Raw genomic sequence first — 23341 nt, 5'->3', positions numbered from 1 at the left:
TGCTCGCTTCTCAGTTTGTTTTGATTATTTCTGATGAAAGCAAGGTGCTGGCCTTCAATTTTAACATGCGCATCAACAGCATATTGCTGAAACAGTTTTTGCCATAAAAGAATGAAGAAAATAATTGTCTAACCGAAAGTTTATAATTGTAATACTGAGATAATGTAACATGATTTCAAACCAATGTAGCATATTCAGAGTTGTGAACAAATCAATTAAGCCAACCAGCATAACCTCTTGGAAAAAATAGAGGATAAGCCATAGGATCTAAGTTGGAAGACATACTTGATATAGTTTTAAGAGGATGACCTCTTGGGTAAATAACAACTTCCCTGGAAGCAGGTGGTGCACCATCTTCACCAACAAATGCAACATCGTTATTTAAAGGGAGATTATAGCAACGTCTATCTTCCCCTTCAAGTAAAGACATTTTTACAACTGACACTGAGCGACCTTCTATAGCCGCTTGATGAATTCCTTCATCTTCCACTTCAGCCATGTTTTTAAATGCAAGAGCAAATGGTTTCTCTTCACGAATAATAGTTTGCAATCGAAACATTAAATCATTTAAGCAAAGATCATTACCACGTTGTTGCATTCTAAAATTTACTGCTGAAAGTGGATCATAGATGTATAGTTGACAATATGTCGGCGGAACATCATGATTTGGCCTAAGATTACCTATACTACTATGAAAAACTTGACCACATATTCTAAAACATGGCGGCCCATAATTCATGGGTTGAATTACATTTGCTTTAAATGAAGCAAAAGAAAGACAGGCATTATAATTTCTAATATATTTTAGAAAACTCTGATTGGCTTTTCGATCTGCATAATTTCCATTAAATAAATCTTGTAAATCTTGTGGAAATGGTGAAGTTTGCATTATGTATTTATTCTTTCCATTATGGCAACATAAAAAATGTGTTTCATTAGGAGATTTCTTAGCACCACAATGCTGACAAATATAATTCATTTCTCCTAAATAATTATAATCTGGAATAGTATTACTTCTTGATATACAATACCTTTTTTCGTATCTAGCAGCATATCTAGTATTTTGTTGACTATTAATTTCATCTTGCCGAAGCCTATCTCTTTCATTTCTGCAATGATTATTCTCAACTCGCCTAACCACGCTCTCCTCATCTGGGTTCGAATTATTTGCTGCTTGCCGAGCAGCATACCTAGCATTTTGTCGATTACTAATTTCATTTTGCCTAGTCTCTTTCATTACTGCAACGATTAACTTGTCTATTAACATTTCCATTTTATAAACTAATATCTGCTTCTAGCCTAATATCATCCATTTAAACTTCACTTTTAATTGAAAGTAGTAACAAAAAATCTTAAACGAATCTTGAAGATTGTGATCTTTTATATATACTTTTTTTTTGCAAACTTCAATATTATTTCTTTTAAAAATTATTAGTAAACGTTTTTAAAAAATTAACAAAACTTTATAATATTTTGTTCTTCTATACCACATAAATACATCATTTGATAAATCTAAAATAAAAAATATAACGAATAAGTAAATAAATAAGAAAAACATTACATACAAAAAATAAAAATCAATGTACCATATAGAGAAAAACTGTTGTGATTTACCAGAGTAGTAGTTGTTAAATATTATTATTTCATGTTAGCATTTAGAAAATAATTTATGCAGGTGCATAATGATTCCAAAATATTTATAGCAAAATCATGTAATGAACAGCGCTAAAGACAAAAAATCAAACTCAGATAAAACAAATTGTATAAATGAAAAAACAATTTGTCTTGGCTTTTAATTTATAAAATAAATTGTAACAAAATAATTTGTATTGACTTTAAGTTTTTAGTTTTATAAAACAAATTGTATATATGGCAAAATAATTTGTCTTGGCTTTTAGTGAATGATTAAAAGCAGTAAGATCTAATAATGAAATTACCTATTTATCATTTCTAACAATAGATACCAGCGTGAAGGTAAGCCAAATGTTTATCAACTCAAACGATACCAAAAAAACAACATCACAACAACAACACACAACAATAGCACACCCCATAAGTTAATATAATATGCATATAACATAACTTAAGTAACATAACATTCATATATAAGTAACAACATTACGCAATAAGTAACAACATTACGCAAAATGTTATTAAAATACATTACTATGTATTTTCAGAATGACTAATAATAAAGGCTTGAAAACACCTAGACCTAAAGCAGTAACAGTTTGACACTAAACACTGCCATGTAACCCTCTGCTATAATTACATCACTTGGCTAGTAAGGTTGACAAATCTTACTCTACACGTTTACAAGTCGCAGCACTTTGAAAACATGGAACAAGTCACAGCACTTTGAAAGTGAACAGCACTTTGAAAGTCACAGCACTTTGAAAACATGGAACAAGTCACAGCACTTTGAAAACATGGAAACAATATAATATAAACATATGTACCAACTATAAACACAATATATATATTTAACCTTATATAAACATATTTAAATACATTTATAAAACAATTATATAAACATATTACCACATACACAAACAATAAAAAAACACTTTACATTATTATAAAAACACATTGACAAAACAGCTATAAAGCACACATTACCACATACATATACTTATCAAAAAAGCATATATGCAAACAATAAACATATATAACTCAAATGGTGCAAACAAAAACTTTAAAAATGACATGAGAAAATTTAAAAAGATTCAAAGTGAACAAAATATAAATATTTATAAACAAAATATATATATGCAAACAATACTCTTTACCTTTAGATTTTTTATTTTGTACTTTTTTACTGAAATCCTCATAACAAAATTTAACCTTTACATACAATAACACGTGACATTTCATGTCAGTGTTGGCACAAATTTAAACTTATTTTTCTAAATTTTTCTAAAAAAGAACAAAAATAGTTAATAGCATCATAGAAATTTCAAGGTAGTAATAACCAATTTTATGGAAATAGTGATGGTATAACTTTTTGTATATAAAATGCTTAAAAAATAATTAGGCCTTTGCATACCCTTATTTTCCTTCTAAAAAATTAAATATATAAGCTCAATAAAAATAAAACTGCTTCAAAAAAAAAAATTAAGCTAAAAGAAAAACTAAAACAAACAGAATGTAAACGACTTAAAAAATTAAAAGGAGTGATCCTTTCTACTTTACATTTTATAAAAATATTATATAAATTGCTAAACTATTTTCTATACTAACTTCAATTGTAATATGATCTTAACGATAATTATTTATCTTAATATGATTCTTTATGTAACATTTCTAAACTAATAAATAATAATTAAATTTCAAAAGGTAAAAAGTTTTAACTCGCTTGAGAGATCTTTCTTCAATCTTCTTGTGTAGCCGTGGCGCCGTGGTTAGAGCGCTTGCTTAATAAGCAGGAGATCCAGGTTCAAAACGAGCTCTCGACAAATTTTCGCGTCACGGTAAGGAAGGAGGCGTGAACTACCTGGTTAAATGCACTTCCGCGGTGCTCTGCGACAAAACCGTTGGGAATTCTTGGGGCACCTAAAAAAACAAACAAACAAACAAAAACAAAAACAAAAGACCGCGTGCATTTCGTGAACGCGCTCTTTCAAATTCAGAAAAGCCTTAGTAACTAATTAAAACTACTTTAAAAACGAAAGCAAAACGAAGTTAAACGTTAACTCTAGCAATTATATTAAGATAATGTTTAATAAGGGTAGATGTCAGACTTTAACAGCTTTTCACAGTATCGTATACATTTTTCATACAGGGCTTTAAACATGTTCTAGTTTCTTGCATTCACAGCTTCTTGAATGCTTCAATTTGTTCACTATTTAATTTATAAAAACCCTATGTCAATTTTTAATGTTGTTGTCTACATACAATTTACAAAATTAAGAAATTATTCTATAGAATCTTCTGAAATTGGTTAAAAAAAAAAAATTTTTCTTTACAAAGACCTATTTTATAACTCGGTATCGTATTTTATAACTCGGAGGCGTATCTTAATTTTTTCAACATGCTCTTTTTATGTAATTAATATTCAATCCTTCATATATTATTAAAAAGAATAAAAATATTTTCCTGGATAAATTTTAAGGTCCCCGCAAGGCGTTGAAAAAACCCAATATTTTTGCCCAAAATCGAACTGGGCAATTTTTTTGCTCAAACTTATTTTCATATAAATGGTCAATTTTTAATTCGATTCGCGAGTTTAATTTCAAAAATTGATAAAATATGAAAGACCCTAATATATATATATATATATATATATATATATATATATATATATATATATATATATATATATATATATATATATATAATGCGGTAGTGGTGTAGTGGTAAAGCGCTCGCTTCATAAGCGAGGGGTTCCGAGTTCGATCCCTACCACGTCCCTGGTAGTACCGCGCTCAACTTGTTTCTCCGTGCAGCGGCCTTGTTCCTCAAGGTTCGTGTTTCGGAGTTATAGAGTTGAGAGATGGTTATAACCACTATTAAGTAGCCTCCTCATCTGTCGTGGCCTTCTCGGCCTTGAGGAGGTGAATAACAAAAAACAAAAAACAAAAAAAAACAAAAAAAAACAAAAAAATATCAAAACTTCAAAACACCATAGCTTACTTTGTTAGGCTCACTTTGTTAAGCTTTTTTAATTGTCTCTTTTTTATTATTTACTTGAGTAAGGTCTTTAATAAAAACAAAAGTTTTACCATCAACATTACTTAGCAATGATGTTGTTGTTATTGCTTTACCGATGGCTTACCTTTTTGGTGCTTGATCGTTTTTCCGTTTTATACTTTTTTTTTCAAGATATGTTTGTATAATAGTAAACTAAAATTTTAACTGGTGCAGTGTAGAGTGTATGTATCATTTTGTCTAGAAGAATAACCAATACAATAAATTAAGGAAAACTTAAACTTTATTAACTAGAAATAAGAATTAATAATGGTGATCAGGACAAAATAAAAGGTGATTATTTTTAATCATCAGTGTCCGAGCTACTTCCTTGAGAACCGTCAGTGATGTCTGAAGCTTAGGTTGAAAGGTTGTCAAAGAATGCATGGTTTTCAGGTCAACAAAAGTACTTGAGAGCCTGGTGATCATTATACTCTTCTTTCCTGATCGCTAAATCAGTAGGGTAGAGCAGCATCAGTGTTCGAAGATATCTAAAAATTGATCTCTTCTTCTGGGGTTTCGCTAATACAGCTGTTTCCATTGAGCCATTTCAATTATTTTTATATAAGACCAATTTGGGATGCTGAACCTCAAATCGGATTTCCTGCACTGGCCTTGTGGTAAAGGAGCATGTTGCTTTAAAGTTTAGTTTTATGTGGTCAGTGAAGCTCAAAAACTGGTTGCGAGTTAAACGAATAACATTGTATGGTGTTGATTTAGTTCTGGCTTCTTCTAGGACTCTACACCAGTCTTCTGGCAACTCCACATCAGCCTTTTGGTTTACCAGGCCCATGTCTCTGTCACACTCCATGTAAGAGTGTCCTCTGATAGGAAAAGTCATCTTGACAGTCTCGAAGCGCTTATAGGTGTGGATCATTGTGTGGAAGAAACGAATGATGGTGAAATTTTTGTTGTGTCCAGCACATCCATTAGAAAAAGCCTCTAGGTCAGTGACATTACTCGAAAGATGATTTATAAAAAAATGATACAACATTGACGCAACGTCATCTGCACCCTTCTTTCTTTTGGTTTCGTCGTAGGTATATATTTATACATCATTTGTGGACAGCACGTGAATGTTGAAAGATACGAAAGTAAGTTGGAAGAAAAAAACAGTCAACTGGTATTACTACAGTCTACTGCTAATGTAAGTAATAACAATTTATGATACTACTGTATTATAAAATTATACGTGACTACATCAAGTAACATGAACTGATTGTGATTGCTCGATAATATTTTAATCCAGCAGTACCAGATCTAGACATGATTAACTTTGTAATACAGAAATATCTGTATGTGAAGATGCCTTTTCAACAATTTATAATTATGATAATATAAATTATTATAATAATTATCACAATTATACATTTTTAAATAGGCATACTTTGAATAATAATTTTATTTTGCCACTTACCAGTTGAGGTTAAAGCTTTTTTGATGGTTTGTACTCTTTTGTTTGTAATGCCAAACAAGGCAATAAAGGCTTTGAAGCAGACTTTGTGCTCTACATAGGTTTTCACCACGAAGGACTCGTACATGATGAGAATAGCTAAATTCATAAAACTGGGTTCCCCTTCACGACGAGTAGGTCTTCTCTTCAACACTTTCTTTGTCGTAATTAGAGAAGATAGGAATGAGTCTTGTTTGTCTTTAGAAGGGTAATGATAATTTGAATTCAGAGCAGCTCTTATTAAAGCATTGAATGCTTTAATAAGAGCTGCTCTGACTTCTAAATTTGTTTTTTCGAAGCACTGCAAAAATGTGCACTGGCAGTTAATGCCTATTCTGTGGTTTGGAAGTCGAGCTTTTTTTGCCTGATCAATTTTAGAACCCAATGATTTTCTTTTCTTCGGCTTGTCCATCCAGTGGGCAGATAAACTATAAAGATAAATATCTGTGTAATTTGATCAGTTTTCTAGTTATATAATTAATTATTATATAGTTAAACTGCATCCGAATATTGCAGTTTTTCCAGTGTGGTCTTCATATATATATATATATATATATATATATATATATATATATATATATATATATATATATATATATATATATATATATATATATATATATATATATATATATATATGTGTGTATATATATATATTTATACATATATATATATATATATATATATATATATATATATATATATATATATATATATATACATATATATATATATATATATATATATATATATATATATATATATATATATATATATATATATATATATATAAATTTATATTGTATATTAAAATTGTAAAAAAATAATACAAATTTGAGACGAAAACCTTTAAACAAAATTTGAGACAAAAACCATAAAAATATTTGACAAGTTCAAATCATCAACTTGCTATTTTTTTTTTAATTTTAGTTATTTAAAATGCAAAAAAAAAACAATTTTATAGTTCTAAAGATTTTATATTCTATATATAAACATATTATCCACTTATTTCTCTTGCACGAACTTAACTTAGTTGGAGTTGAAATGTTAAACTAAAATAAAATAAGTATCTCTATCATAACATACACGCGCAACAAATTTCTCCTGGTGTTTTGATGTTTTTAGAAATTCTCTCCCTTTTGTTTGTTATAGTGTATAATACCTTTACATGTGTTATGTATATAATATCTATACAAGTTCAAAACTGTTTTGTTTTGTATTTTAAAAAATTGAGAAACATTGAAATATTAGTTGCCAGTAAGATTCGAACCACGGCATTAATGTTAATAGGCTCTGCACAGTGGGCCAGTAGGTGGACAAAATGGGAAAAACTTTAGTTGTCTAATCTTGAAAACTTATTTAGTTTTAGTATCTATATATATTAGGAGAATTTTATTGGTAATTTATTTATATTAAATCTCTTAGTTACCAGGATTCTAAGCATTTGAATATTGAAATTAAAAAAAAAAATTATAAATAAGTAATTTACGGTGACATCAACGTTGTGTTATACTTCAATTACATCTGCGTTTTTAAAACAAAAATTAGTATATGTTATTCTAGAGTATTTAGAGATAAGAAAAACCAATGTGTGAAATATATTTGTCATAGCATGTTATCTCAGTTATACTTTGAAAATCACAGATTAAAAAAAAATCTTTAAGAAATTTATTCTTTGTCGCACTATAACTAATGAATACCACAATTTGACATGTGCTGTCTTATATTTATTTGAGCTATATGATGCTTCAATTGAGTTTTAATTGATTGCTCGTCCCTTTAAATCCCCGTTCAGATTTTATATATGCTTTAACTTGGTTGATACGTCACAAAATTTTGCATAGCAACAACTCATTTTTACATTAACTTTGTTTTAACAGTATTTTATTTGCGCTATGTACTCAATATTGGGGTATGTATTAAAATGAGATTCACAATTTTTATGAGGTTAATTTTTTTGGTTGCTATGGATACCTTACTTTGCATAGCATATCAACAACATATTTTCGGTAATTGTTAGTAATTTAATTACTAGCACTAACAGTAATTTAATTACTTTTGATTTTAATTTCTAACACTTGTAGTAACTTCCCAGTCGGCATGTCTAGTATTGTAAATACTCGGAGTATTGATCACGTATAACATACCGCCGTTGATACCAGAAAAATTCGCATTTAGTTTTAAGTTTCGAATTCGAGTTCAATACCACTTATTTATCAAAAATACGTATTATTTAATATTTGATCAAAATCGGATACGATATCGTTTCCGATTTTCAGAAAAAAGACAATAAACCAACTGCAAGTAGACGTGGTCAAACATCAATTACATTTGATGATAGTTTTAATAAAATTAAAAAACGGCGTGTAACTTGTTTAATTAAATCTAACTCATCCAATCAATTATTTTTTGCTGCTAATAAAAAATTTAAAGATTAATCTATTGTTATTGCTGCCAAGAACGTTTTAAATATCTCAAATACAGATAAAGCAACTAAATATTCAGCACGAAGCACTGGCTTTAATAATTGATGTCAGTATGACAAAAGCTTCCTATCAATTGATTAGAAGCGGAGCCTTGGAGAAAGAATATAACACCTACCCCGCTTACAATGATGTCCGAGATGCAAAATTGAAATGTTATCTTGCAAATATAACAGTGAAGGACTACTCAGCTTCAATTCCTTTAAAAGATATAATGGTTCATACTTTGCAAAGAATCTGTGCAGTTCAGGAACATGTGCTGAGGCAGTTGATATTGAACGACAAAGCAATAAAAGCAAATACACTCACGTGTAAAGCTGGTTTTGATAATGCTACTGGCTAAAACTTTCATAAGCAAGTTTTATCAGAACCTGACATTAACAGAGATTTAAAGCGTGAAGAATCATTATTTATTACTTGTCTAGTCCCATTGGATTTAACTGGTATTAACAACAGCAACAAAAAGGTGCTTATTTGGAGAAATCAAAAGTTGTCCTCAACAGCCTATTGTAGTCCCATAAGGTTTGCATACAAAACGGAATCCAAGGAACCTGTGATCGAACAAGATCAGTACATTAAAAATGAGATAGAATGCTTGGGTATGATTTTATTAAAGGTTTGCGGATCTTCTACTGAAGTGAGTTGTGTTATTAAACTTACAATGATTGATAGGAAGGTTCAAACAATATTATCTGAAAAAACTCAGACCAATGCTGTTTAGTGAATGGTGTCTCTCCAAAAAATATGAACAGCCTTGATATACTTAATATAGATATACTAACAGAGAGTTCAAATATGATCTTTCCAGTCTTCATGCATGGATTCGATTTTTTGAGATGGTATTGTACATTGCATATAAAAAAAAAACAAGAAAGTGGCAAGCAAAATCTAAAGAACACAAAGAAAAGGCATCTGTAGCTAAACAAAAGATTCAGACTGATTTTATGAACAAAATGAGACTTATTGTTGATTTCGTTAAAAGTAGTGGTTCTGAAATAAGTAATGATGGCAATACCTCAAGGCGTGCTTTTGCCGTAAATGAACAAACAGCTGAAATTCTGGGTATTGATAAAAATCTTATATTCAGATTTTACATTATCTTGGTAACACTCTTTTCAGAATATGATGTGATTTCAGGATATTATGTGTCCCTTTATCCATAGTATTACATGGATTAATCAGTTCACAAAGTATTGATACATGGACATGACATAATTAAAAGCTTTACATTACCCATCGGACTTATGTCAGAGAAAGCTCAAGAGGCTAGAAATAAAGACTTCAAATCTTATGGCAAAAATTTGCCGAAAAACTTCCAGAAGAGCAACAAATACTTATCTTATCAATAGACTCAAAAACAGGTTGTTGCCAAGCAAAATAAAGGTATCCATATTAACGAAATAAAAAAATATTACCTTTATAAAAAGCAGACATTATATTAGTCCTCATGCTAACTTTAGTGAATATAGCTCTAATATTAAACTAGTTATGTTTTTTCTAGATATCCGCTCCTGGATACCCAGGGTATCCAGGAGCGGATATCTAGATCCGCCCCTGGATCTAGATATCTATCATCTCGAGTACCTTTTGTACAGCATCTGTATATTAATGCTCTTGCATATAAAATCTGTGACTTTTGAGATTTTTAAAATTATTTTTGATTATTAAATTTTATTTACAAACAATCTAAATATATTTAGATAGTCAATTTTATATTAAACTTAGTCAATCACGCATTTTAACTGATACACCTGAAATGAAAAGTATTTTACAATCAAAATTTAATACTAAACAATGCAAAAAACTCTCTTTAAACAAATAAATTTTATTTATTTTTTTTTTGTATATTTTTAGATTTATCTTACGTTCACCTATGTGTGGGGAGGGGGGCAAAACATTGTTTTTTCTATGGAAATATTTATATCTTTATTCATTTTATAAACTTAAACAGTTATGTTAAGACCGATATATCTTTAAATAACTTTTATGTTAAGGCCGAAGAAAGTAGTTTCACAACTCTACTACACTCTAAGGTGAATTCAGGGAAATTATGACATGAATTTATTCAGTTAATTTTTCCGCCCTTAAAATCAGGCGAAGTTCCTGATTTTCAGTTGAACGATTCAGGTTATTTCGTGCTCTGATTTATTCAGGCACACAAATTAAGAAAAACGCGTTTACTCCATATTGAAATATTCAGTAGCGAAATTTCTAGCGTGGTATGTACACTCAACTTTTGTTCTAAGTGTTGTAAAATGAAAAGTTTTAAAATATTATACTTATTACGGATTGAAATTACTATAATATTATTATTGTCTTAAAATACTTCATAAATTGTATATGACTTCATAAATTTATAAGTTATTATTTATGATAAATAAAATTTAATTAACTGATTTCTTAAAATGAATTAGTTTTTAATTACTTGACAATTGAGAATGGCTCAATTACCCACTGAATTATTTCATGCGTTTGTCAATGAATTGTCTCTAAAGAAGTTAGAGAATAGTATGCAGGTTCTAGAAGGTATGTTAATTTTCTGTACATTAGACTTGATTAGTACTAGTTATTTTTCTCAATATAAATTCAAAGTTTTTTTTCAATAATAATTTAGATTTTTTAAAGATTAAAAGTGTATTTTCAACTATATATTCTAAGGTATTTTTTAACTAAGCAATTTTTGCTGTTTACAGGTTGACTAATATAAAAAAGTAAATCAATAAAAATGCAGTTAACATGCTTTAAATGTGCACGCAATTTCCCAACAATAAAGTTTTTACTGTGCCATATGAAAGGTATACATGCGCTTTAGGAACCAAGTGAACTTATATGTAGCCAAAAAGGATGCAAAAGATTATTTACATCTTTTCATAGTTTTCAAAAACATGTGCGTTCTCATGTTAAAAAAGAAGTTTGGAAAGTGCCTTTTGTGGCTAATCAAATACTTGATTTATCACAAGGCAATTTTGATACCCAAGATAGCTTTGCGCCAGAAGATTTTGATGATGTTAATGATGCTCCTGATGCACAACCGATTCTAGATGTAGCTGAATGTTTTGACCATAGAGGAATATTTTTACCAGCTGCCAAGTTTCTTCTTAATCTAATATCTGCTGCTATACCATTAAGCAATATCAATGACATCCGTAATGGCTTGGATGAGATGTTTTCTGTTTTTGCTTGTGCTGTACAACCTAAAGTCAGTGAAGTATTTACTATGAATTGTTTAGAGAATAAAAACACAGCAGAAACTTTTCTTGCTGCTCTTGAACACCCATTCCAGAATATTGATACTATGAAAAACCTGAGTACATATCTAGAAAGGGTTGGTGCATTAATTATCCCTACTTAAATTGTATTGGGACATCGGTGGGAAACAAAGATGGGCAAGCAAGTTAAAATAGAAGACACTTTTATGTTTGTGCCCATCAGCAAAACCCTTAAGTATATTTTTAGACACTGATTGCTGGTCAGCCTGCACTTTTAGTGAAAATATAGCTGAAGGTGGAATCTTATGTGACTACCAAGATGGAAGTAATTACCAAGCGCATCGAAATCGCCATCTCTTGCCTTCAGTTAATTTTATCACCCACAAACTTATTGTTCAACTCTATTATGATGATGTAGAAACAGTAAATCCTATAGGATCAAAAGCGTCCATACATAAGCTTGGAACATTTTACTTTATTCTGAAAAATTTTCCAGCTGTTTTTAATTCCAATTTAGCAAATGTACATTTAGTTGCCAATGACATAAAAAAATATGGCATTAATGCAGTTTTAAGAGCCATTGTTTATGATTTAAAGTGTATGGAGGATGGATTTCAAATTAAAGTTGATGGTGAAGCTACTTCAAGACATGTGCGATGCATTCTTGGTCAAATTACAGGGGACAATCTTGGACTTCATACTTGTTTAGGCTATGTAGAGTCTTTTAATAGTGACTTTTGTTGTGATCTTTGCACAGCTGACAAAAAAACAATGCAAAGCATTTTTACAGAAGTTCCAACGCTTTAACGAACTGTAGCACAATATGAGGAAATTGTTAACAAATTAGCTATCCAGCAAGTTTATAAAGCTGAGTTTGGAATAAAAGTTATAAGTATTTTGAAAGAACTTAAGTACTATCATCCGGCTAAAAATGATACTGGGGACATCATGCATGATATTTTAGAAGGTATAGCTCCTTTAGAAATCAAATTGGTTCTTTATAATTTTATTTACGTGCAACATCTTTTTGATTTAAATTTGTTAAATAATCGTCTTAGACATTTTCCTTATGGATTAACATTACAAGACAAAAAACCCAGTCTGATAACTGAAAATCGATTAAAAGATAATAGTTCTCTTCTTGGACAGAGATCTAGTCAAACAATGGCTTTACTAATTGTCCTGCCTTTGTTGATTGGTGATAAAGTACCAAGTAACTCTGAACACTGGAAACTTTTGCTGCTACTGTTAAAAATTTCAAATATTGTATTTTCACCTGCAGTCCACAAATTTGACATGGCATATTTAGCGGCTTTGATTTCTGACCATAACACCCTATTCAAAAATCTTTTTCAAAATAAGAATTTAATGTACAAACACCACAGGCTTACACATTATCCGAGTCTAATCCTAAAAAATGGGCCATTAGCCAGGATGTGGTGCATGCGTTTTGAAGCCAAACACAATTTTTTTAAGAGATTAGCCCACATTGTGTGCAATTTTCGTAACATTGCCTACACTCTTGCATTTTGTCATTAACTTGCATAATGTAGTCAGTGGTGGAAAAAAATAGATTTTAAACGAAGCCTTGTTGTGGGCACATTTACAGAAACACTTTTATATCTTGTGCCGAATGGAGAAACAATATCATCACATTTTGCAGATAAACATGCTATTGTATGTTTAGCAAATTTTATTGAAGCCTATGGTACTGTTTACAAACCTGGAATGTCACTAATAGCAGACATTAATGAACATGGAGAGCCAAACTTTATTTGTATAGACAAGATTGTGATCATGGACAAAAAAGCTCATTTGTTATGCCATAGTTTTAGGCTGATTCAGTTTGATGAGCACCAACACAGCTACACTGTAACTTGTGATGATACCAAAACTGTCAGCTGTTACACACTTGATAGTTTGCTTGACTATCATCCTGTTTTTTCGGGTACTTGCTATAATCCGATCTGTCACTTTATGCACATTTCATTGCGTCACACACTATGTGCAGATAACATATAAATGTGATATAACTTGGTCAAATATTTTGATTTGTAAAACATATATTATGAGTTAAAACATAAATGAGTTGTTTTATTTAGATATCATGTGTATTTGTGTGCTTTTCTTTGACTTTGGATTTTTCGAAATTAAAAAATAGTAAAATTTGAATATTAATTATTCAATTTCGTTAATGTATATATATGTATAGTTTTTATCATATATATATATATATATATATATATATATATATATATATATATATATATATATATATATATATATATATATATAATACTTTTTGTATTTATATTCATATATATATATATATATATATATATATATATATATATATATATATATATATATATATATATATATATATATATATTAGAATAACTAATCAGTAATATTATAAAGTTTTAAAATAAAATGAGTGATGTAATATTGTACTCTTGCAATATTTCTTTGTATGATAGATTTATAGCTTTAACTTTAAGATTGTCTATGATACTTGTCTTAAAACTCTCTCTCTATTATCTCAATAACTTTGTGTAAATTATCAATAACTATGTATAAATCTCTAACTCTCATCTCAATATTGGATGAAAACTTGAACTAAGGTATAAACTTACATTATTCTTAGCATATTTATTTAATAATAGAATGTGCAGCCTCCTTGCCATATCAACTCCGACGAAGCATATATACAACTACAAAGCTCTGCATCTATATATACTGATATAAGACAGCATATTGTACCTACAAAGACAATCATAACGGATCAAATAAATTCCGGTGTTGTTAGCAGTTCTGTTAGAACATCATATCAATGTCAATATAAGTTTGTGAGTGAAATTTGTTTAATAAATAATATTAAATGAAACTTTTAAGCTTTTTTAATAAAATTGTTATATTTATTAATAAGCATAGTAAATGATTATTAGCTTGCATTTGCTACAAAAGATTATTTTTTTCTATAACTTTTGTTAAATGTTGTATTGTGAGTTATGGTTGTTTTTAAATTTATATCATTAATGCATATATATTTATTATTTATAATTTTGTTAGAAGCTTAAACTTTTTTTGAAATTATTTATATAATTGTATATATTTCACTATTTGTAATATTGTAAAAGCGAATTTTAATTTTTAAGGACATTGATGGTATGTTGAAAGATCACCCTAAAGGTGCATTAATCTTGTCTAAGTATGAACGAACCGGGCAGTTAGTTTTGATGAAAGATCTTTTTGTGCGTATCATTGTTGGAAATCTTGTAAAAGATAATAGTTGGTTAGGAAGTCTTTAATATGATATTTTATTCAGATACTTATATTTGTTTGGTATTTGAATGTTTGAATATTGTGTTCGAATATTTAAATCAGTAAATAAAACAAATCTAAAATAAAAGAAATTTTATTTTAGATATAAGTTATTATTTATAAAAAATTTACTGCAAAAAATAAATAGAGCTATAGGAAGGTTATTAAACACAACAGAATTGATTTTCTTTTTTTGCAGCTATCCCAATACAGAGAAAAAAAAGTCTTTGGCAATGGAGGTGATAAACCGCTTTCCAACCTTAAGAAGTGGTAATGGAGATTGTTATGTAAGTGTTGTTATAAGTCTAATTGAAATTTTTGTTTGCATATTTATGGAAATGGGAATATAGTTTAAATTTTATTTAGTTTAGCTTTACGAAACTTTTTTTTTTTACTTAAAGGATGCTTACTTCAGACAGTATGTTGAAGTAATATGAAACGGAAAATTAAGAAAGTATTCCCCGTCAGGCTATATTGAAGAACACTTAAAGACGCTGAGAAAACAACTTCCGGTTATTGAAAAGGCACACAAGCTGCATCAGAAGCGCCTAAGAACAGATGCAGTTGATCTAGTCAATGGACCCATGACAGGTTTTTATTTTAATTGTTTGTTTATAGATTGAACATTTGCATTAAGTATATATTTAAAATATATTTATTTGACTCTATAGTTGAAAAATTTGTATTCAATAATAGTATAACAATTATTGATTTACTTGTAAGTTTTATTTGTTTTTATATATATTATTTCTTGATTTTCATTCTGATTTATTCATAGTTTTATCCTATTTATATGTAATGGTGTATTTAAGTGCTGTATTAAAATATATTTAAAGATATAGTAAAAGATTATAGTTTCTTTAATTGCCTTTTTTTAATATTTTCAATTTTTTTCATCAGAGTATTTAACAGAAGATGAAAAGGCACTTACCCATGAACTTATAAACGAGACACCTAATGAGGATCGCATAAATATTATTATGGGATCAACCTATTCAAGTCGCAGTCTCTGGGTTAGGGAAGGAAGACCTCCAATAAAAACAATTTTTTTATCATTTCCATTAAGAGATATTTTCTCATCTGCGGTAAGCTTTTAATCTGCTTTCAGTAATCATTGTGTAGTTAGTTGATGAAATTATGAGCCACTAGTTATGAGCCACTGTTTGTTAGTTGTTTACATTAATGATTTATCTTATAAACTAATTAAATTATTTAGTTTGAGGAAGAATTCTGTAGAAGTGCACCCAACAGCAAACATCTAGTGGAGGGACTGGGAGACTGTTTTTCCAGGATCCTTTTGTATGCCAAAGGAAAATGCAAAGGGTTGTCAACCGACCTTGCAATATTACTTGATGAAATAGCAGCTGACAACAACCTACTCGAAAGTACATGTTTGTTTAATTTTATTCAAATTTAAATAGAGATCCTATCTACAAATAAGTTAAAATTAACTTATTATAAAAATTATATTATATTGTTTTAGTTACTTTTATTATGTGTATGTAATGTATGTACTTGGCAACATTTTTACAGAAACCAAACAAGAATACGCTCTATTACTACTTCCGCTTATGCTGAGTGTGCCTATGCGAAATCGGCAATGTGCCTCAGTTGTTGAAGTGTGCAAGCGATTTGTTCAGCTTCATCCAGTAAGCAATAGCTACGTTTATCTTATTTTATCAATGTTTTATGTTGAATTTGTTCAAAATGTAAAAATGCATAAACTATATATTTATTAGGGTGGTCCAAAAAAGTCAAGTTTCATATATTGCAGAGGCATGTTGTTTGTTATGTTCATTTTGTTTAAAAAAGCTACTGTGCAAAATATTACATAGCTCGGACTGTATTTAGAGGTTGCTCAATGCTATAAAAGTTTCATAGTTGATGCCACAGTGTAAATACTGTGTAATTTTCATTTATTTTTATTTTCTGGCTCAGCAGTGAAAAATTACAATATAACTATAGATTAAATGAATCATATTATCAAAATAATGCAAATTGCAGGAACAAATAAATGAATTTAAGACAAATTTAAATTTAAAAATCACTGAAAAGTTATTGAAAATCAAAATATGCAAAAAACGTGACAAAACTAGAACACAATCATTTACATTGTTCTTTAATGTCAGAAAAGTCATTTGAGGGGGTGGAGACGACATGGTGCTCCACAATTAGTAGTAGTGCTTGTTTTGTCTTTTCGTCCCTTGTCAAAGAATCATTGAAAGTGGAAATCATTGCAGCTCCCCTCTCTGTCCCCATCATTTACAATTTTCAGTTTCTCAAGCTTTCTGCACCTTTCCTGAAACGATCCACCTTTAAGCCATCTCAATTTCCTGTACAGTCTTAGAGCAACTTGCCATCCCAGTGTAATACTAAAAAGGTATCCTTCTGTTAAACTTCATTGATGAATGAATCCCTCACGGTGGCTGCTGTGATAGCCCTGCTATATATACTAGCACGTCGAACTGAGCTACTGGAGATTGATCTGTTGCTGTTGTGGCATTCAAAATGTGAACAGTGCGCCAGTCTGAAATGTTAATACGGTCCAATGCAGAAACCAACTCTGGAGTCATTTTCAATTTCTTGGAAGGAGTTGATTGCTTTGATCTTGATTACATCTTTAAGGAGAGCCATGTTCTGATGACTCTGAGTCTGAAAAGGATAGTGTCGAGTCAACAAGTTGCACCTTTAAGCTTCCATTTTTTTCTTCTCTTTCTCTATTCGCTTTTTTTTTTTGGCAGTTTGCAATGATTGCATGGGTCTCCATAACTGGAATATGTGCCTTTGTCCACAAGAACAGCACTTCGTCGACGACCTTTTTGTGATTCTCTTGACTGTTGGTTCCAAAGAAGAAACTACGCTTTAGAACATCTTTTTCTGTTGGAAGGAATCACTCACCAAAGTTCTCCAATGTTTGCCCAATCAAATATATTTCTGTTGCTTTTCTTGTTGGTATATTTATTGCAGCTTTAGCCATTGTTTATTTTAAATTATTTAACCTACAATAAATTATGCAAGCAAGTTCTATTAAAATGAATGAAATGTTAATTCAAAAACTTAATTCAGTAATTAATAATTATAGTATTACCAAAAACGGGTGTTTAAAATTGTATGTAATAATTATTCTAGAAGTATATTAAGTATAATGCTGACATCTACTGAATGAATAAGAAATTTCTACAATATTTCTACATTGATAATGAAACACAATGATTAAACACAATAAAAAATACACAGTCTGCACAAAAACTCTAGTTTTGAAAACTTTTTTTGCAAAACCACAAAATATTCTAGACTTTGATATGCTTTAGCAACCCCTAAATATATTTTTTTTCAACCTGAAACTTTTCACAGTTGATTTTTTAGACCAAAAAGAAGAAATAAGGCAACATGCCTCATTAATTTAAACAAAAAAAAAATTTAACATGTTAAAATGGACCTAATATTTATATTACCTTTTTTTAGAATGGAACTTCAACGGATGAAATTCTTGAGAAAATTAAAAGTGAAGGAATTAAGCAACCAATAATTATTGCACTGGGTATAACTGGTAACATTAGCCAATCGTTTGTCGTTATAGAAAACGAAATTATTGAGTCGCGCTGTATGGTCTCTGCTGTTGACAAATGTTTCCAGCTACACTACATCGGTCAGATTGAGTATGACCAAAGTGTAAGCCATGTTTGGCAGTTTTTGCAGGTGCATTTGTATGGGATCTTGGACAATCATCCTATCTCAGAATGTGTACGGGATCTTGTTACTTTTTTAAAAACGCGTTAAATATATTTAACGCTCTTTAAATAAGCAACATCTATTCACATTCTGAGATAGGAACATTGTCAAAAATGTTACACAAATGCATACATCAACGAAATCTTTTTATTTTATTTGAGATGTAATTGTGTTTGAAATATAGTTTTTATTTTTTTCGACTTGTATTTATCCACACAAGTGTACAATATAAATAGTGCTAAATGCATTGTAATGTTGGTAATTATATTAATAAATTTCTTTTAACTTTAATTATTGTAATTATCTCTACCTACAAGTAAGAACTAAATAACATGATAAATGAAATCATAATGAATTCTATCATAAATTTAAGTAATTAATAGTCGAACAATTAAAAATGTGAAGTGCACGAACAACATAGTATAATATAGTTTTTGAATCCCGGTTAAATTAGGCGTGTGCAAATACTTTACTCAATTCAGTAATGGCGAAATTCTTTCAAAATTAATTTTATTCACAATAAAAATGCCGACAATATGATAAATATTATAAAAACGGTATAAAAACCCGAGTTGGTGAAAATTTTTTCCTGAATACACAGTAATACATTTCCTGAATTTCAGTGCAACAAAGATCCCTGATTTTCAGAAGGCTTGGTTTCCCTGATTTTCAGAAAAATATAATTCCCTGAATTTCAGGCGATAACGCCTGAAAATCAATTGTGCCTAAACGCAATGATTAATTCAGTAAGTTATCCCTGAATTTCAGTTGCGATTTCCTGATTTTGTTTAAGCGTGTACGATAATAGTGTAAAATAATGTATGCATTTAAATAAATTGAAAAGCAAAATACTTTACCTATTTTTTAATATCTTCGTTAATATTTGGACAAAAAATTTTTTCCATTATTTTCATCATTGTTCTGTTTGCACCACCATGACCCCTAAAATACTTTTTACAGTAATGTTCTAGAATAAAGGCTTCTAGAATATGGCCAATTACTAAAGTTGTCAAAATCATTGCGAGTGGGAAATGATCTAGACACAACCGTTTTTAATATAATGTTTATTATGGGGTTGACATTTCAATTTTTTCACTTAAAAATGAATGGGTATATTTTTAAAGGCTGACATTATTAAATTTATTTATAGAAATACATGCTTTTAGATCTTTGGTTGCAAAAAACATCCCCCGTAGAAACGTTTTTTTAAAAATTTTTTTTTTTTTTAAACAAGAGAAAAAGGTAACTTATTTTACGTTTTTTATACATTTTTTATTGCTTTACATGATACGAATAATGGTAATATATATATATATAATTTTCAATATATTCCACAAGTAAATATATTTTACTTATATAATAAAGCAAAAATATGTAACTTAGTCATATATGCTTGCTTTTAAACAAAAGAATTTACATGCAGTTGAAATTTTCAAACTATTTAAGCATTAACAATATTTATAAATAGATTATAAATTAGTTCTAATTTTATTTCATATTTGGTAAAAATACTGAAATTTTTCTTGATAAATAAAAAATTCAAAATTAAAATTTAGATTCGTTTGAGGATGTTCTCATCTTGTCCGAAAAGAACTCAAGTACTTTTAATGAAATAAATATGATTTTAATGTAAGCGCCAAATTTCAATCCTTGTAATTTCAAAATCAAAGAAGATAATTCTTTTTTCTCAAGATTATTTAAACATTAGAGGTATGCGTCAAAAATTTTAAAAATCTAAAGAATTTTAAAGTATTTATCTCTGTCAGAGAATTGGCATGAAACAGATTGAAGTCCGATTGAATCGCTTTCTAATTTCAGCTTCCCGACTTACAAATTAGTTCCAAATAAATCATAAAAAAGGTGGAATAAAAAGTGTTTACATACTTGAAAAATTAAAGATAAAAAAATAAATTACGCCTAATAAATGAAAACAACGAACGTCTTTTTATTGAAATAATGTAAAAAATAAAAATGCTGCAATTGGATGTGTTTATCTTGTGGCAAAATCAGATCATTTTAAAACTTTATTAAAAAGTGCTTTGAAAATAAACAATTATATGTCACAAGTGACATAAATTTGAACGCAACGAACTACAACAACTTGCCAAATCATAAAATAGTTTTTGTTGTTTAAATACAACAAAAACTATTTTATGTCTTGCCTTTACTCAATGAACCAACTCGAGTGAATAAAACCTCAAATTCTGCAACTGAAAATTTTCAATGATACTCAGTTCAAATTTACAAATTTAAAAAAATGTGACCGAACAATAATTGTTTGGTTTAGTAGTTGTTAATGTATTGGTAACAATTACTAATACAAATAAACTATTGTATAAATACTGTACGCACTTTTTATTGCCATAGTAAGTATTGTGTTGGTTGTCATAGCAAGTATTGTGTTGGTTATCATAGTAAGTATTGTGTTCTAAAATGAAACGAAATTATATAAGTAGTTAAATTATATAAACGAATTATCATTTTTTGACAATAATTTATGAAATCAGTTCAAATCAAGGTTTTATATAATTTCTCATTTAAAACCCAACATAACACACTATTGAAAAACCTTTAAAATTATTAACACTATTAAAATCCAGTGTTATTTTAATATTAAAAACTTATTAAGGTAGTATGCATAAGTATTTTTAATAATTGTTGTTTTTTGGGACACCCTAATCTCTCTAATATCAGTAAAAATGTCTCATAATCTCCCTAATGTCAGTAAAGAACACGTTACTGTGATGATTAAGATGCTGATTTTGACAAAGAGGTATAGCTTCTTTTTTTTTTAGGAAGTATATAAAACTTCATTTTGGAATTATCAATTATAAATCATCTGGGTCTGTCTACAATGTTCATTTTATTTTGTTTGTATAATGGTTCAGATTGGTGTGAAAGTATTTCCTTTGTCGGAGGCATTGTGCCAATGACGTTAAAAAAATTAAGTTGCCAGGTTTTAAAATAAAAGGCAAAAAAATTATTTTCACCTTCTAGTTATAATATTCTGAAAAGAAACAAACAATCTCTGGTAAAAGCTCACAATGAAAACCTATGGAAACACAACCATGGAAAGATTAGCACAGTAAAAACTTAAGAACTTTAGGTAAGATTCATTATTCAATTATTTTTCATATGATTTTTCTATATAACTTGATAAAATGTTGAGCCTCCTATTTTTGTGAAAAAAAGAATAATTTTTCTGAATTAGGTTTCTTAGTTTTCTTGAAACACTCGCGTGCAGCGCACAGTGGGGCAGAATAGCTTTAAAACTTGGAAAAAGTATTTAATTTTGTTTGTTTTGGATTTTTAAATTAAATAATTATTCCATAAATTTTTAAACATTTATTTACAATTATAAGACGTTTTTAATGTATTTTCGAGTAATTTTGAGTAAGTTTAAAAAAACAACCGGTAAGTGATAATAGAAAAAAGAAGAAAATCTTGCATGAATAATAAATATTATAACGTATTCTAATCGATTCACTAAAATAAACTACAGTAATTTGAATTTAATGTAAAAAGTCACTCAAACAGAGTTACTCGAAAACTCGATTAATTTTATTCGTTTAAATTTGCTAAAAACAAATCTTACAAAAAAAAAAAACGTTCATGCGTTTGTGACCTGGTTTATTTTCCTGGTTTCCTTTTATGTGATCGACACATTTCCACTAATACACACAAAAAGGCTCAATAAGTGCACACAAAAAAAGAAGTTTTACAATCTGAAATCATCAGTAATTTCTTTAAAAAAAAAATTTGAAACTGTATCTAAGTGAGAATTATTACTTTTTTTTTTTTTTATTATTATTATTTATTTATTTTGCCGTTGATAAATATTACAAAAAAGAAATTACAATAAAAGAAAAATCCTGGCCGGAGCAAGAAGAAGACAGGTTGCCTTATCACCGAGCCCCGTCACACAAAAATTTACATGCACAATAAATGATAAAAGACAAAAAGACAGTATAAATACAAAAACAAAAACAAATCAAATACTTCAGCAATAAAATAATTTGTTGCTAACAATCTTCCAGCAGAATAATTTTAAAAATAAAAAAGTAAAAACGACAGAAAATCATGAAAGTTATAAAAACACAATATAATAACAGAATATAAACAAAAAGCGCACTATTTGAAAAAATTAAATAAAAATAAAATGTTATAAATGCACATATTTAAATGACCTATTAATATAGGGGAGAGGAGGGTAATTAGTACCGCTGTGCAATTCGTACCAGCGTCATTGTTCTTTTTCTGATTCGTTGAAATTGGCGGAAACACGATAAAATCAAGCCAGCAGATGAAATATGTATACTGACCAAAAAATGGCGGAATCGAACGTTAAAGAAAGGAGGTAAGTCTATTTCTTTTTTTTACACTATTTGATGTAATAATTACACTGTCCTACTAGTCGTACCTTGCAGGCGTGGATATACGTAACTTATTTATAT

The 23341-nt window shown here is 29.0% G+C and overlaps 2 protein-coding genes across 3 annotated transcripts; one reads left to right on the top strand and one right to left on the bottom strand.

Annotated features, from left to right (window-relative positions):
- Positions 1-211: 211 nt before the first annotated feature.
- LOC136089730 (uncharacterized) lies at positions 212-1273 on the bottom strand. Its single transcript, XM_065815803.1, has one exon. The coding sequence runs from the start codon at positions 1271-1273 to the stop codon at positions 212-214; it is 1062 nt and encodes a 353-aa protein (XP_065671875.1).
- A 7243-nt stretch (positions 1274-8516) lies between these two features.
- Positions 8517-19083, top strand: LOC136089278 (uncharacterized). 2 transcript variants are annotated; one of them, XM_065815156.1, is made up of 10 exons: positions 8517-10005; positions 11037-11148; positions 14498-14680; positions 14990-15126; positions 15355-15442; positions 15557-15746; positions 16056-16240; positions 16372-16540; positions 16689-16804; positions 18621-19083. In XM_065815156.1, exons 6-10 carry the CDS (start codon positions 15740-15742, stop codon positions 18933-18935), a joined length of 792 nt encoding a protein of 263 aa, XP_065671228.1. In that variant the 5' UTR covers positions 8517-10005; positions 11037-11148; positions 14498-14680; positions 14990-15126; positions 15355-15442; positions 15557-15739; the 3' UTR covers positions 18936-19083. The 2 variants fall into 2 exon arrangements, with proteins under 2 accessions (XP_065671228.1, XP_065671227.1); XM_065815155.1 differs by lacking the exon at positions 8517-10005 and having other exon boundaries at positions 11009-11148.
- Positions 19084-23341: the final 4258 nt, after the last annotated feature.

This window comes from Hydra vulgaris, chromosome 13 (genome assembly GCF_038396675.1).
Source record: "Hydra vulgaris chromosome 13, alternate assembly HydraT2T_AEP".
Classification (NCBI taxonomy): Eukaryota; Metazoa; Cnidaria; class Hydrozoa; order Anthoathecata; family Hydridae; genus Hydra; species Hydra vulgaris.
Note: the sequence above shows the minus strand (reverse complement) of the source record. Positions and strands in the feature narration are given on the sequence as shown.

What these genes read in the sequence shown, in the direction of transcription:
- LOC136089730 (XM_065815803.1), bottom strand. Translation starts at nt 1,273, where the DNA reads ATGGAAATGTTAATAGACAAGTTAATCGTTGCAGTAATGAAAGAGACT.
- LOC136089278 (XM_065815156.1), top strand. An exon ending in GAGATATTTTCTCATCTGCG is followed by an intron (nt 16,241 to 16,371) that starts GTAAGCTTTTAA and finishes TAAATTATTTAG; the next exon opens with TTTGAGGAAGAATTCTGTAG. An exon ending in GATTTGTTCAGCTTCATCCA is followed by an intron (nt 16,805 to 18,620) that starts GTAAGCAATAGC and finishes ACCTTTTTTTAG; the next exon opens with AATGGAACTTCAACGGATGA.